This window comes from Carassius gibelio, chromosome B9 (genome assembly GCF_023724105.1).
Source record: "Carassius gibelio isolate Cgi1373 ecotype wild population from Czech Republic chromosome B9, carGib1.2-hapl.c, whole genome shotgun sequence".
Taxonomy (NCBI): domain Eukaryota; kingdom Metazoa; phylum Chordata; class Actinopteri; order Cypriniformes; family Cyprinidae; genus Carassius; species Carassius gibelio.
Window position 1 is genome coordinate 3,504,707 of NC_068404.1, and position 16,212 is coordinate 3,520,918.

The window sequence follows — 16,212 nt, forward strand, 5'->3', positions numbered from 1 at the left end:
TTATCTTAACAGGATTTCTATGTCTCTCCTGTTGGATGTGTCTCTACAACTGTCTCCTTCTCTGTGTTCTGGTTTTCAAGTCTTCACAACTGTTTTGAATCTCTTTATTCCATTTTAGAGGATGTTTTGAGCTGTCTTTGGATCTGTTTATCCAACTTAACAAGACATTTTCTAACAGTCAGTCTTGATTTAGAGAACTGTTTCTAGGTCCATTTGTCCAGGATAAGGTCATCTCACTTTCTCTTCTGCTATATGTGACATGTCCCAACAATCATCTTTAGATCCATCCATTTCAGATCTTTTTGTCCTGTTTATGTCAGCCAATACCTGATCATAGTCTATCCCTGTGTTTGTTTCCATATCCCTCCATCCCTAAAGCCATCTTGTTCTCTCTCTTCTGATTCCCATGACTTGTCTTTACGGTTTATATATTTATAGATCTCCTGTCCAGATTTCGCTGTCCTGCTTTACTGGGAATGTCCCTACAGTTGTATCTACTTATGTTATGCTTAACAGTCCATGTCTCTGCAACCATCACTAGTTCTCTCTTTCCCGCTTTATAGGACATGTCCCTACATTCATCTATCAGTCTCTAATTTTAAAAGACGTCAGATGTCTCTAGACATATCTGTCCGGCATTAAAAACACCTTGACCTGGAGATATCATTATTTTCAATTTTCAATTTTAAATGGCAGCATGCTGGTTTTATTTAATTGCTTTAATATTATTCGTCACTTGCAATAATGGCTAATAAAGCTTCTCCTAATTCCACCTTTTAACCTCAGGTTTGACTTTTTGCCCTTAGTTTTGGTCTTAGCAATAGAGGACTCATAATACACTGATTTCATGGTGGTCACATGAACTTGATTCTAATTTTGTTCTCCGTGTTACTCTCTGTATTCTGTCTGTCTGTGTTCAGATCCCAGTGTTTCCACACCAGCTGATAAGCGGAGCAGGAAGCCATCAACCCCGACCACAGAGAGTGAGTTTCCAAAATATGTACTTCCTTTTTTATATCCCAATATGGAGTGGCGTGGGAGATGTGAACCTTTCCCACTGCAGCACACACACATACACTAATTCTCACCCTTCTTTCAATTTCATAAAACACTTGTGAAAAACAAAACACACAGTTTTCTATGTAACACACAAAAATCTAACAATTTTAATATTATGGCAAAGATGTTTGCAAATGTTTGTTTTTGAGATGAGTTTGTGATATTTTGAATGCGGTGCTTCATTTTGGAAGATTTGAGGCATTTTGCATTTTGTGTGTGCAGTTCATGGATTTGTGTGTAAAGCTTTGAAAAAAGAGGCAAATGTTTTGAAAATGTGTGTAAGCAGTTGAAAAACTGTAAAAACTCAAACAAACAAAGACAGCCGTCTGCATGTTGCCTCTTTCATAATTATCTGCAGATTCAGGGAACGATGAAAACTGTAGTGAACAAAATAACATTTCAGACTGGACTATTATTTTTGCATAGCCCAGAGGTTGTAATATATTATAGTATAGTATAGCATAGACTAGCATACTATAAAACAAAGTCTCTGTAGGAGGTCAATCTTCACTGTTAAACCGGTTGTTCACATCTGACACTTTTCATCGGAGGAGATGTTTGACAAGGCTGCTGGAGACTGCTGCCAATGACTGATTTTACATTTTAAACAACCTCAACAATTAAGAAAGAGGCAGACAAAAATGGAGAGTGAACAAAGGCTTGCTTTAGAGATATGTTTCTGACAGTAGTGAGAAAGAGAGGGATCATGACTCTTACTGCATGACTGCTTGGCAAAACCCGCTTTGGATTTCCATGTATGGGCTCGATCAAGACTCTTACTCTGCGAGGAGTGTTGTATGAGTTTTCTAACATCAGTGTTTTTAACATACCTAACATTCTTCAGATTGTCTTGTAAAGGGTTTTATATACTAGAGAGTCTACTTTTTGCCTTCCCTCAGCAGGCTGTTATGTTTTTCACTGTATGTCTTGAACTTTATCTTCAGAAGTGGATAAAACTGTTGATGTGTGCACTCATCTCTTAAGAGACATGTATCATATGCCTCAGGGATATTAATGATTGTTTACTCTTTAAAGAATGAAGTGAGGCTTTCACTATGAAGAAAAAGTTTTGGGCTGGAACAAGCACTGCAGTCAAATCTTTCATGATCATTTGTGAGCGTTTATTTGGCTGACACTCTTGAGTGAGTGGTAATGCACCTGCTGACCATCTAATGCTTCAAATCAGTTCCTTGCAACATTTCATTTTGATTTATATTCTGCTGTACACATGCATGTCTCAGGACACAGGAACACAGATGATTAGCCCTAGTTTCCATATATCAATTTTAATGTCACAGGGTCAGTCTTTATGAGGTAGTGACTCATGTTTGATGCTTAGTTTTTAGAGAGGTATTTTACTGATTAATTATATATATGCCATAGTTCTATGTGTATCTTTTGCTGAGAATAAACAAGCTAGCAATTGATGGCTGAGGCTGACAGTAGAAGGTTTCCAGTGATTTTGTATTAAGTGAAGGTTAGGCAGGTCCTCCACCGAAGAGGTTACATTCGGTCATTGAGTTGTTTGCAGTCATGGAAAATCTGTGAATAAAAATCGTGAAGCTATAAAAATAAGCAGTGGTGTCATGGATAATGGAAAACTCTAACCTCCAAGTACCTCTGGTGGATTGGAGTCCTTATTGTGCTATGTTCCTCTGTCATAATGGCTTAGTTCGGTTTTCTATTTTATTAGTTGTGCTTGCAAGCATCATTGTTACCATTCCACAGAAATTGGTTATTTGAAACCAACTCATCCCACTAAGTACAGTATGTGCTGCCATTGATTTGAATGTTCAAATCCTTTGGCATGTGTAACCCCTCTCTCCAGGGTCCTCACAGCCACACCTCGTTCTTGCTCCGAGTGGGCCTCAAACCCAGGTCTCTGGCATGGGAAGCGGACGCACTAATAAGGAGACTAAATGACTGTAGCCACTAGTGTCAGTCGCTAATACATCTCTTGAGATCAGGGGTGTTAGGTTTACCCACACACCACCTACTCGCTGACCTCAATTGCACTCACCGCCCCCCTCCCAAACCTCACTCCCATCTGGGTCACGGCACCAATGCAACTGTTCTACTGTCAGATTTTATACCTTTAACTAAACGTTCTTATTTTTATTATGTGTCACCATACATCACCATGCAGGTGTTTGAGTGAATACGTTGGATTCACTGTGTGTTTCTTTCTTTTAGTCTGTCTGCTTATTTTCAGCAGTGGTTGACAGTGTGAAGTGGTGTTATATTGGATGATTTGTTGAAGCAGAAAAGGGCAGAGATTATCTATTTATCTAAGTGTCTTGACTTTGTCAGATATGTTTGATCCTGTGGCCTCAGACAATGTAGACTAAACATTCTGAAACATAATATAGTGGGATGGTGTTGCCCTGTGTGTGTCGTTTGGTATCCTAAAGCATTTGCTCTGACTTTGCCTTTACTCACTGCCTCTGTATTGGTCTAATAAACTTGTGATCTACATTTATGCCTAACCACAAAGCTTACTGGATTTTGTTGGATCTTTATGTTAACTGTTAAGGTTTACTGGGGCATTTTGAATATTATATGTTGTGTTCCCAGTGATCTAGATCCAACTGCCAAATTCAGCCTAATTTGCAAATGTTGCCATTTGTTGGTCCTGAGTAGTTAAAAGAATATGCCAGTAATGCTTAGCACAGAGAATAAAGTATGTGAGAAACACATTTGACATTAATATTACCTGCTACCATGTACAACGACTTATATTCAGTTAATTTGTTTATTAGATTACCAACATAACATTACTATAAGCTTCTGCATGCAGAATATGTAAGGAACATCATCTTTTGCCTATTTACTGCTTAGAGTGAGTAGACTATATTTTTAATCTGATGTGAATGACAACAAGGAAATTAATGATTTAGGTAGGATTTAGCTATGTTTAATAGGCTGTATAGTTTTAAGGTCACATCTAAAGTGTTCTCATGCATTGTATTTATTTATTTATTTTATTTGGTCCACTGGAATTTTTTGGGAAGTATCTGATAGGTTTGTTGGCTGAACACCCAGTACAACAGTTCAACCAATTGAAAGGGCTGTACTTACCATTCTTGTATCCTTATTTTCATGTCAGAGTGTTTACTCCAAATGAGTAGTTTAAACTGTGTATTCAGTTACCAGTGGAGATTTGTTTATTTGTTGAATGTTTACATGAAGTAGTACGGTTAACCACTTAGTATTGCTTCCCTTTCTGTAGACACAAAACACAAACGATTTGAGAGTGAGTCATTAGATAACTTCAGCGATTTTAAATATTTAGCCCTAGTCCAATCTAGTCTAATCGTTTTAGTAATTTGGACAAACATTTGGACAAACACCGAAATGTATGAACATACTGTAATGACAGCATAATATATATATATATATATATATATATATATATATATATATATATATATATATATATATATATATATATATATATATATATATATATATATATATATATATATATATATGCTGTCATTATATATATAAATACAAACATATGCATGTATATAATTAAGAAACATTTATGTTTAATTATATTTATATATCAAATAAAATATAATAATATTAATATATAAATGTATATACATGTAAATATTTTCAAAATATATATAGTGTACTTTTTGTGTGTGTATTTATGTATACATAAAGAATAAACACTCTACACATACATATATTATGTAAAGGCATTGGAAATCTGCAGATTTTACTATATTTGTGCTAAAATTGATTTACTCTGAAAGTACTATATGATTAACTCCATTATTTCTGTTTATAAATTAGGATTAGGCTTAGCTCGAGGTCTGTTTTGCCCATATTTTAGCGATTCAGGTGAAAGCTCACTGAAAGGCCATTTTGAGCCAGAAACAAAAATAGTTTTGTGTTGGAAAGAGGATGTTTTCATTTCCACGGCTAGAGAGAAAGAGAGAAATGAATGAGAGAATGGCCTCTCAGAGAGGGATGAGATTGGAATGTCTTACAACTGACAGAAAAACTCCTTCGAAGTTTGACATCGCTGCAGATCAGAATATCTTCATTGCCACCGCTGCAGCTCCAGGCTTGTGTTTATTGGCTTTGCCATCACATTGTTTCATGACAGCGATCAGATGTCAAATAAATAGTGCCAAAAGCTATTTCCTGGATTCTAGTTGGAGATATTTTTAGTATGACCAAAAAAGGCAAAGAGCACAGAACCTTAGCAGCTGATCTCTCCTAGAACATCCAGAGAAAAACATCTCTCCTTTCCTCTCATTCTGCCCTCCCTTCTTCAAGTTTTCTAAACGTGAGAGAGCATGTTGTCTCAGATACTCTATGAGCAGATCTACTGGTCAGTGTTAACATTTGTGTGGGTGAGATTTGAAACCTGAAGGTATATCAAACGCAAAGTAATTTAAGATAAAGTACCATCAGCTGGTCAACATCATGATTACATCAATTCATATAAATCCCCATATCTGACTTGCATGCCCGTAGCCAGCTATGAGGTCACCGAGGTCCGGACCTCTGTAAATTTTTCATGTTCGAAACTTAAATTTGTTCTCCGATTGACTAATTTGCTGCTAGACTCCTCATTTGAATGTCTGCATGTATAATTCAGAATGTTTAGCATCCGTGGTATGAAAATAATCGCTGCGAGACGCTTCCAAAGTGAACGAGTCTTCAGAGAGTTGTGAGCGAGAGCGCGAGATGCAGCCTCTTATAAGCTTTTTTTTTTTTTACTTGTTTTCCCGCTAAACTTAACACTTTAGAAAGTTAATAAGGTAGGAAGCTGCGGTTTAGGGTCAGCGATAACATTATCTTACATTATTTCCAAAATATTTGAAATACTTTTGGTTTATTTTATTTATTTATAGGTTTCTGTTTATTTTAATATCAACATCTGGCCGACATACTGTAGCATCGCCGGCATTAGTCTGGTAACGTAATAATCAAAAAAGACAGCGGCTGTTTACACTAAGTGCAAATATCTATAGATTCTATTTATACTATGTTAAAATAGCAGGATTTTCTGCTATTTATACTACTTACTGCAAATAGTGGCAATTATCTGCACCTCAGTATTGTGGTACATTATAAAATAGAATGCAATAATAACTTATTAATGGATGCCTCCTACCCATAACTTTTTGATTATTTACTTATTTTTCATTGAAACTAAATGCTTTTCTGATGTGATTTGAAATTTCAAAAGGGAGAAAAAAAAAAATTGCCAAAAAGGCAAATTCGAACCCGGGTCGATCACATCAATATAATATGATAAACGTTTTACCTTCTGCTCCACTGGAGCTGGCAGTCAGGTACTGGCTTTTTTAATCTTGACTATCCTAAGATAACACGTTTGGTGGGCAATATATATGTTTGCATGTATAAAAAACAACTGATAAAATTATCCACCCCATTATTATAGTATTAGCAAACTTTGATGCAATAAATAGGGTATGATTTAAAAATGAGCATCCCTCCAAAAACTTTTACATTTCTGTCTCTTTTCAGGTGTTATAGTATATAATTAGTTGTATTTATAGGGGTTATTATAGAAACCCCCTGGAGCTCACAATCGCTTCTCTGGACTGAGGTTGTATGTCGAGCTTATTTTCTTTGTTAACTGTCATGTAATAATCTGATCTGTGTTTATTTCTTCTGTTATTCACTTCAGATGAGGCCAGAATAAAGAAACCTACACCCAAAACGCTTCCTAAACAAGGTAAGGTCAAATCAATCACCATCTCCATGCTTTAAAGATACAATTCTGGGTTAAACTACTTTCAGTGTGTATTTCTGTCGCATGCTGTTGATTGCAACAGAAAATCATTTTGTGATTCTTGTTGTAAAAAAGATAAGACTTTATTTCAAGGTGTCCTTGTTACATGTGACATGTACTTACTATTATAATTACAATGAATAATGCATAATAACTTTACAAGTAACCCTAAGGCAAACCCTAACCCTAATCCTAATCCTAACCCTAGCCATATAGTAGGTACATGCCATTAATTAATATTACTCAGTACTTGAATGGATAATTGCATTGCAATCATGCAAGTGTAACCTAAAAAAAGAATAAAAAAACTACTAATTAAGGTAACAAAACTAATCTTAATTACAAAGAGGAAACACTATATAATAATAATAATAATAATAATAATAATAATAATAATAATAATATTATTATTATTATTATTATTATTATTATTATTATTATTATTATTATTATTATTATTATTATTGTCCAGTTGAATGATTTATTTTCTTTCCTTTTTTTGTAATGTAAACCAAGTTACTGACAAAGTTTGATTAGAATTGCAGTGTATGAGCAGAGGTTCCTCCATCAAAATGATGATTTAGTTTGTGCATCTACAGTAAGAAGAATGTTTATGTTTAATGTTACTGAAACGTTTGATCCTGGAACCGTTTTAGCATTTAAGTATTTTTAGCATTTAGTTTCCCAGAAGTTTTTGTGCATTTAAAATTGCAAGCACATTTGATTTGATGTGTTTCAGGGGGAGCACAGGTGAACTTCTCATAGCGGCACATACTTTAAATCTCACTTTTATATTTTCTACAAATGCAGTCTGCTGTGGGGTCGTTCAATGCATTTCTATCTGCTTGTGCGAGCAAATGGATCTTCGTGAAACATAAACAGAGCCCAAGCTGTCTGTATAAGTGGCCTGTGTGTGTCAGGTGCTCCTCCTCAGATCCTGCAGTTTCCAGACGATATGAAGATCCTGGCGGGTCAGGAGGTCAGTCTGCTGTGCAGGTTCACTGGAGCTCAGCCCATCAGCTGCACCTGGCTCAAGTTCCGCAAACCAGTAAGTGTCCTTTCAACTTTTAACATGTGCAGAAACCCTGACCGAGAGAGAAACACTTCTGTATGCTCATACTTAAAGAAGCAGATGCACATTCATTCACTGACTCACCAGTCCGTTTTCAATGCTTTCAACATTCTGCTATTTCACAATGATCACACTAGTAAGCTCTAATGTTCAAAGTAGCCCATGTCTGCAACTGGCACGCGTGTATGTGTTGTTTATGCACACCTCCGCTCCTTCAGATTCAGGAAGGTCAGGGCATCTCGATCGTGAGCACAGACAGCAGCAGTCAGCTGACCATCACAGAAGGCCAGCAGGAGCACTGCGGCTGCTACACCATCGAGCTCAAGAACAGCTGCGGCGTGAGACAGGCCGCACTCAACCTCACTATAGTAGGTAAGTGTGGACGCTAGTGGACACTGGGGGGGGGGGTGAATTGGGGGGGGGGTCCAATAAGGATTAACCAACAATATCCAGTGACTACCAAATTTAGCAATAATTTTGATCAAACAATTAAATATATGCATATGTTTTTGTAATTTCAGATGCATCTGAAAACATTAAGTTGATATTACCAAAGAAAGTTAAAGTAAATATGTTAGAAAACTGCACACTTTCAAGGACACTGATTTAATACATGGGTGAAGTAAGAATGTAAGGCGCACAGAACAACTCACAGGTATTGCACCCGGTTCAAAACCAAAACAGTTGACTGAAGGCATTTACAAAGTTGCCTCGATGAAATACAGTGTTTGACAAAAATTAGCAAATGGAAAGAGAAAGTGTGATCTTTTAGCTCTCTAGGCTATATAAAGCATATGATCAGAAAGACAGATGTTGTGCTGAAAGATGCACAATACACAATGTTCCAGCCCAGGATAAAGACATTATGTGCATTAAAAATAATTTGGGACGAGTATAATGTGATTTTCATTGCGGTGGAATTTTAGTTTTAAAAGTATTGCATTACAATAATTAGACTGAGTTAATAATAAAGTTAATCCCCACAAAAGTAACTAATTGTATTACTTACAGTAGCTACTTTTTATTTAGTACTGTGTTGTTTTACTTTTGGGTTACTTTTTCTCATCTGGACTTGGCTTGCTCGTATGTTTTTAATATATAATAAAGCCCTTTCACACCAAACAAACAAAAAAAGGTTTGCGTCATATTTTGAGCTTGCATTTCAGTTTTTATTTATTTTTAGGACTTCTAAATCTGTCTTTGTAAAAGTGAGATGAAAATATTTTAATGTTCATATTTAGAGCTATAGTAGCCATCGTGTTTACACATTGCAGACAACATTTGTCAACAAGAATGAGTTTTACTCAAGATGAGATTTGTTAGAACACCAATTAAACAAGATAATTGTGACTTTTTAATCTCACAATTTGGACTTTCTTTTTATCTCACAATTGTCAGTTCATAACTCACAATTTTGACTGTATAACTTGCAATTGCAACCATCATTAGCCAGAACTAGTCGATAAAAATGCAGTGCAGACATTTAATATGTATTGCGTTAAAATAATGAAATCAATTTAGTTTACCGATAATTCAAGTTTGCAAATGATTGAAAATAAAATAAAATAAATAAAATTAAAACTAAATTTGTGTAAATATTTAGTGACAAAAAATGACAGATTTTGTCAGATTTACAGATTCACATTAAGAAAGAATGTGTTAACAGGAATGCCATGCAAACATGCTCGTTTATATCATTTGAAACTAGCAGCTGAAAAGATCATCAGTTCAAAATAACAACATCTTCAAAGGAACAATATTTGGTAATAAGTACAGATACATTTAACATGTACTTAAGTCCAATAATAAAGTAAATACACTTCACTGTTGTCCACCACTTGCTGATTACAATGCTGAATAGAACATTTTAAATAAAAAAATGTTGTGAATGAAAGAGCAGTGACAGTGACCACATTGAGGATGGCAGTAGTTAGTAAAACTACAGACTGAACATTTATAGACAATAGACTGAAACTGTTTACCATAATATAAACCCACTCACTTTGTCATATTTTGACAAATATGTAATGCATTTTTATTTTATTTTTTAATGCCAGTAGAAATACCCCTTCATCACCATTCCCCCTGACCTGTTACTTACTGACTTTCATAGAACGAGCATGGCTAGAAATCTGAGCTGTACTGCCTGGCATTAATGGATTAGAAATGGTTTTGACATTTGACCTTAAACCTCAGGCAGTTTCAGGTGCATGTTTACAGACAAAACTGACAGTCCACTTATAGAAAGTCCACACGATGCTGGGCTGAAATGCTGGCTGCAAGCAGTGCACATGTGGGTGAGCTGGCTACTTTAGTCAATTTTAGGATGCAATCCAGCTTCTGTCTTGGTCTTCCCAGATAAGCCCGACCCTCCTGCCCGTGTCCCGGCAGCCTCAGACATCCGTAAGTCCAGCCTCACACTGTCCTGGTACGGGCCGACATACGACGGGGGCAGCGCCGTCCAGACCTACAACCTGGAGATGTGGAGCTCTGTGGACATGAAGTGGACAGATCTGGCGTCCTGTAACAGCACCTCCTATAACGTGCAGAACCTGCTTCCAGACAGACAGTACAAGTTTCGAGTGAGGGCAGTCAATATTTATGGTGTGGGAGAGCCCAGCGCTGAGTCTGCGCCCGTGCAGGTGGGACCGGAGGCCGAGGAGGGTGAGCGCCACCTTCAGGATATCAACAGTATTACAGGAGTCACAAAGAATGGATCTTCACTCATTTAATCCCAAATTTTGCTCAGACATGAAAATATCAAAATGATTTGTCATAAGTAACCCCTAATGTCCACACTCAACTAAACTGAATAATTGTGAATTTACATATTAATACTAGAAACCTTAATGATAATGTGTACCAAAAATCTTTATGTTAACATATTTTACTAGCCTTTTGTTTTGGAGCTACGATGCAGCCATCAGCTGTTCACAGGAAATAAACTGCTCTGGTCATGTGACAGTTTGCACTAACCATGTGACACTGGCACATATTAAAATAAAGTGTTAAATTGTAACACTTTATTTTTCCATATTAACAGAAAATGCACTAAAGTAACATTTTTACTGTCACTATTGTGAGCAGTGGGATTAAATAGGTTAACTTCAAATAAAAATAGGCTAATAAATAAAATGAAGTAAAATGTATTAATTTAACATTTATATAAAACAAATGTGCTGTAATAAAATGCTGTTTCTTTTACAGAAAATAAAGATGAAGCTGAGCCCTCAGATGATGGTATGTGTCATCATGTTTGTGAAATGTAATCTTTGAAATCGTAAGTGTCAAGTTTCTCTGCTCTTTTTGTTTTTGTTTTTCTTTCCTTTCATTAGATGAGACGGTGAGGTTGTACATATAACCATACGTGTCAAATACAACATATGTATGTCAGATACAGAAAAGCATTGCACTGTAAATCTCAAACAATTGCATAGTTCAAATTATTTTCAAGTTTTTACTTTTAATAAATTGCTTAAACAGAGGCATTTTTCAAATCATTTGACCTTATGAATATAAACAAATCTAATAATTACAAAAAATAACTTTTTTTAATAATTATCCCTGAATAATAATAATAATTTCAGGGGTATCTTTACAAAAGGTCTGACATCATGTCGAAGTGTATTTCTCTCATGAAAGGCACATGTTTGTGTTTTAGTTTTGTGCTGTTAGAATGTGATATTTCATTCTGAATTATTACAGGAAGGTTTTTCAAATACCCCCATCAGCTGAGATAAATGAGAGTTAAATATTGCAATTTGACAGATTATAGTCAGTCCAGAATGATAGGGATCCATTCCCTCTCTTCAGAGTCAGAGAAGGAGCCGGATTACAGGAGTGTGACGATCAGGACAGACGTGAAGGTGAAGGACCTGTATGATGTGGAAGACAGACTGGGCACGTGAGTATCAAATAACACTGAAACAGTAATGACATTCTGCTGCCATCCTTCTACTTTTCCGTTGTCCTATAATCTGTCAAAAAAACAAAAACAGGATCTGAAAGTTAGCATGTTTTCATTCTTCTTTCTTTCTCTCTTTCTTTAGAGGGAAATTCGGGACTGTTTTCAAACTGATAGAAAAATCCACCAAAAAGGCGTGGGCTGGGAAATTCATAAAAGCATATTCTGCCAAAGAAAAAGACAATGTCAGACAGGAAATAGCGATCATGAATGACCTCCGTCACCCAAAGCTTGTGCAGTGTGTAGACGCTTTCGAGGGAAAGACGGACATTGTAATGGTGCTGGAAATGTAAGTGTATATGTATTTAATGAGCTTTAATCTTAACTTAGTGAATGTGAATTTATTGTTTTCTAGTTTTTTTGGCTTTCACCATATCAAGCCTGTAAACAACAGCTCAAAAAAAGAATGCTATTATTTTAGTGATATAGCCATTGAATTATTAGCATTATTGTGATTGTTTTTAAATACACAGTTTTTATGCATTTCTTTATATAACACAAATGTTTAAATAGAATTGCAATAGAAATTATTTTCATTGACTTATTGACTGTTATGCAAACACTGGTTTAAATCCGATATATCCGAACTAATTAGTATATTGTTTAGAAGTTATTAAGATGCGATTAAGTGTCTTGTTAGCCGGAGATGTGTAAGTGAAAAGTCAGTAAAATAAGATTTTGCTCTACATGTTCATTTGTGTCCCTACAAAGCATCATGCCATTTCGATTCCTGAACTTCCTAGGAAGATCTGAAGTCAAGAAATCCCAGAGAACTTCTAAATGAAGTCAAATAGCACATAAACAGAGTTTTGTCAAAGATGATTACATTTCTGTTTGAGGCTGTCAGTATTTCACAGCTCGTACTGTATGTGAATGTGTTCCTCAGGGTCTCTGGAGGAGAGCTGTTTGAGAGGATCATAGACGAGGACTTCGAGCTGACGGAGAGAGAGGTGATCAAATACATGCTTCAGATTGTGGATGGAGTCAGTTTCATCCATAAGAAAGGCATCGTCCACCTGGATCTCAAACCTGAGAACATCATGTGTGTCAATAAGACCGGCAGCAAAATCAAACTCATTGACTTCGGACTGGCACGCAGACTGGGTCAGTAGAAACCCCTCACACTGTGTTTTAACAGAGTGTAAGAAATAGTGATGAGGATGGTGAAGATCTTGATGAAGATGTTTATTGCAGCATAGCAGTGACACAGTACATGTAGTACCTTGGGTTCAACGGAGTCAGAATGAACCCAGAACATCCTAACCTTTTAAAGATTTGCAGTTTACTACCCTTCATGTAAATGAAGCTGTAGTCTGTATGTTAATTTAGTTCTGGCACCCCTTTGTCTGAGATGGTTCTCAGTGTCACACACCTGTCCCAATCTAACAATCGCTCACCATTTGCTCATGATGTGATCATCCCAAATGGTCTACAAACAACATAACTGTTGACTTTCTTCTTCTTTATAATAATTAAGCCATCTTGGGAAATGAGCATGATCAAACATATTGTGGAGTGGAAGCTGGGTCGAGGCTGACTATAATTTCTTATAATTTTAACATTTGGAAAATGTAATTGAAAACATTTACTTATATATTTATTTATTTCAAATTGAAGTTCTAAGAACATGTCTAGTTCTAAAATGGAATAATGGAACTGTGGGTTGTTTTGTGTGCTTGGTCTGGCTGTAGAGAACGCCGGCTCTCTGAAAGTCCTGTTCGGGACCCCAGAGTTTGTGGCTCCGGAGGTCATCAATTATGAGGCCATCAGTTACGCCACAGACATGTGGAGTATAGGAGTCATCTGCTACATCCTGTGAGTACACAACCATTGTGAAGAGAAATCACCTTTATCACCATGACATCTGCAGACTTTATCCCATTTTCTATGCAGTGCAAGTTCTCATGCTTATTTTATGGTAAAATTCTGTGGAATAAATGCAGACATAAGCTGAGAGTACGACACTTCTATTGTTGACTGTTTTTAGACATTTAACTGCATTAACATGAATTGCAAAGAGTATAAATTAAAATGTAATATAGTTTAAATTTATGCAAAATGCAATTAGTTGAACCTTAGAGTATTTTAATGACCCACTTAAGGACTCAAGTGCAACCCTATTTGTAATTTCATAATTACTTCAATATATATATATATATATATATATATATATATATATATATATATATATATATATATATATATATATATATATATATATATATATATTTAGTGTTTCGTCAAATGTACTGACACGCATTCAAGGTAACTAAAATATAATTTAATGTCATTTCTATAGAAACCTGAAGTTGCAATTAGTACATTTTAATTTAATTGACTTTAAATATAATATCCTATATCACACTATAGTTAATATCATAATCGAGCACTTTACATGTGCTTTAGTACGTTAGTCAACATTGTTTAAGGCACAACGACAGATTATTAAAACAATGATTTACATTACATTACATTACATTTATGCATTTAGCAGACGCTTTTATCCAAAGCGACTTACAGTGCATTCAGGCTATCAATTTTTACATATCATGTATGATATTATGATTTAAAATGTATTTTAAAAGTAAAACTTTCATTTGACTTTAATACAAAATGCATGTTTAAAAAAATCTACTTAAATGGGTTAAAAACATAGTCGTGCAGTTTACATTTATTATTTCATTATTATAATACGTTTCTGCAAGTACAGTATTATTTCTAATATTTCACTATCGATATTTCATTTTAGAAAATCTGATATATATTAAGTGCCAGATATATTAGCGTGTGGTTTGTGTAGTTCTACTTATTTGTTCTTTGATTGTTTCTTGTTCTCTTTAGCGTCAGTGGTTTGTCTCCCTTCATGGGGGACAATGATAACGAGACGCTGTCTAACGTGACCTCAGCCACCTGGGACTTTGAGGACGAGGCGTTTGACGAGATCTCAGACGAGGCCAAAGACTTTATCAGTAACCTGCTGAAGAAAGACATGAAGTGAGTGCCTTCAGAAAATACTTGAAAAACAAAACAAAACAAAAAAATGTCCTCGAGTCATTTTGAACATCTGATTGAACATCTGATTGAGGCAACACATCTTCTTTTTACAGTTTCATCAGTTTCTTGTCCTCAGAGTGTAATTAACATAACGTGTGTGTGTGTGTGTGTGTGTGCAGAGCTCGCCTGAGCTGTGATCAGTGTTTCCAGCACCCCTGGCTCAAACAGGACACCACCAACATGGAGGTCAAGAAGCTTTCCAAAGAGAGGATGAAGAAATACATTCTGAGAAGAAAGTGGCAGGTCAGGAGCTAAACGATTATCATCTGACATAAAATGTTGGTTTTTCTCCTTGTATTAGGCCTGTTGATAGTCTGATTAAAATGAGCTTCTTATCATACAGTGAGTTCTGTATATAAAGTCATAAGTCTTTTGCTCTCTCTTCTCCAGAAAACAGGGCATGCGGTTCGAGCCATCGGTCGACTGTCTAACATGGCATTGTTGGCGGGTGTTCATGCTAAAAAAGGCTCCCCCACTGAAGGTGCACAACGTTTCTGTCCTTGCATACAAGACTAATACTGACTCAGCCAGTGAATTGCTATCACAGTAAGCCCTTGTGATAGAGAAGTGTGCTTACTGAAAATACTGCATGTCAATCTTAAAATGTGTTCAATTATGCATATAATATAATATATCAATTAAATAGAAGACCACTTAAACGTAGAGCTTTTTTTTATTAATATTGCTAAAATTGCTTTTAAAAGTGCCATTTTAGTAAAATTACAAACAATTAAAATTAAATTCAAAAGACATTTTTAGATTTTTGTTCATTTTAAATAATCTTTTAATGATGTTTTTGTCATGCTCTAAATTAGTATCCTTATCTTTCGCTGGTGTAAAGATCTTAGATTGTTAATGTAATTATAATATTAACTGTCATGTTATTTAGAATTTTAAAACATATTTGAAATGTATTTCATCATTTTACAGTTTGTTTATAAATGTGCAATCACAAATATATTTGAATGTGTGACATACTCGTTTTAAATTGAAATTACATTAAATTATATTTTAGTGTACCTTAAATGCTTATCCGTACATTCAGCAAGGTGCTTTAACCATATTAGTAATTATGAGATAATAAAATATACCTAAATTCAACTTGAATAGGTCAAAAGAACACACTGCATTTAATATACATTCTAAATCATTTACATTTAATTATAAACAACATGCAGTGAAGTGTCTAAAAATATTACATCCAATTCTCACTTAATTTCAAACAGTTTTTTTTTTTATTATTTTCTATTATTTCATTTTAAGCATGCTGAAATGAAATGT

General features: G+C 35.3%; 1 protein-coding gene across 2 annotated transcripts in view; it reads left to right on the plus strand.

The window, feature by feature from the left end:
• Nucleotides 1-16,212, plus strand: part of LOC127964623 (myosin light chain kinase, smooth muscle-like) — a 94,126-nt gene that overhangs the window by 76,228 nt on the left and 1,686 nt on the right. For both annotated transcript variants that reach the window (XM_052564879.1, XM_052564880.1), the window contains exons 18-30: nucleotides 921-983; nucleotides 6,737-6,784; nucleotides 7,762-7,889; nucleotides 8,132-8,285; nucleotides 10,272-10,577; nucleotides 11,121-11,153; nucleotides 11,727-11,817; nucleotides 11,963-12,166; nucleotides 12,764-12,981; nucleotides 13,569-13,692; nucleotides 14,719-14,871; nucleotides 15,051-15,174; nucleotides 15,322-15,412. In XM_052564879.1, the coding sequence (XP_052420839.1) occupies nucleotides 921-983; nucleotides 6,737-6,784; nucleotides 7,762-7,889; nucleotides 8,132-8,285; nucleotides 10,272-10,577; nucleotides 11,121-11,153; nucleotides 11,727-11,817; nucleotides 11,963-12,166; nucleotides 12,764-12,981; nucleotides 13,569-13,692; nucleotides 14,719-14,871; nucleotides 15,051-15,174; nucleotides 15,322-15,412 (1,737 nt within the window). The remainder of the gene's footprint in view (nucleotides 1-920; nucleotides 984-6,736; nucleotides 6,785-7,761; nucleotides 7,890-8,131; nucleotides 8,286-10,271; nucleotides 10,578-11,120; nucleotides 11,154-11,726; nucleotides 11,818-11,962; nucleotides 12,167-12,763; nucleotides 12,982-13,568; nucleotides 13,693-14,718; nucleotides 14,872-15,050; nucleotides 15,175-15,321; nucleotides 15,413-16,212) is intronic.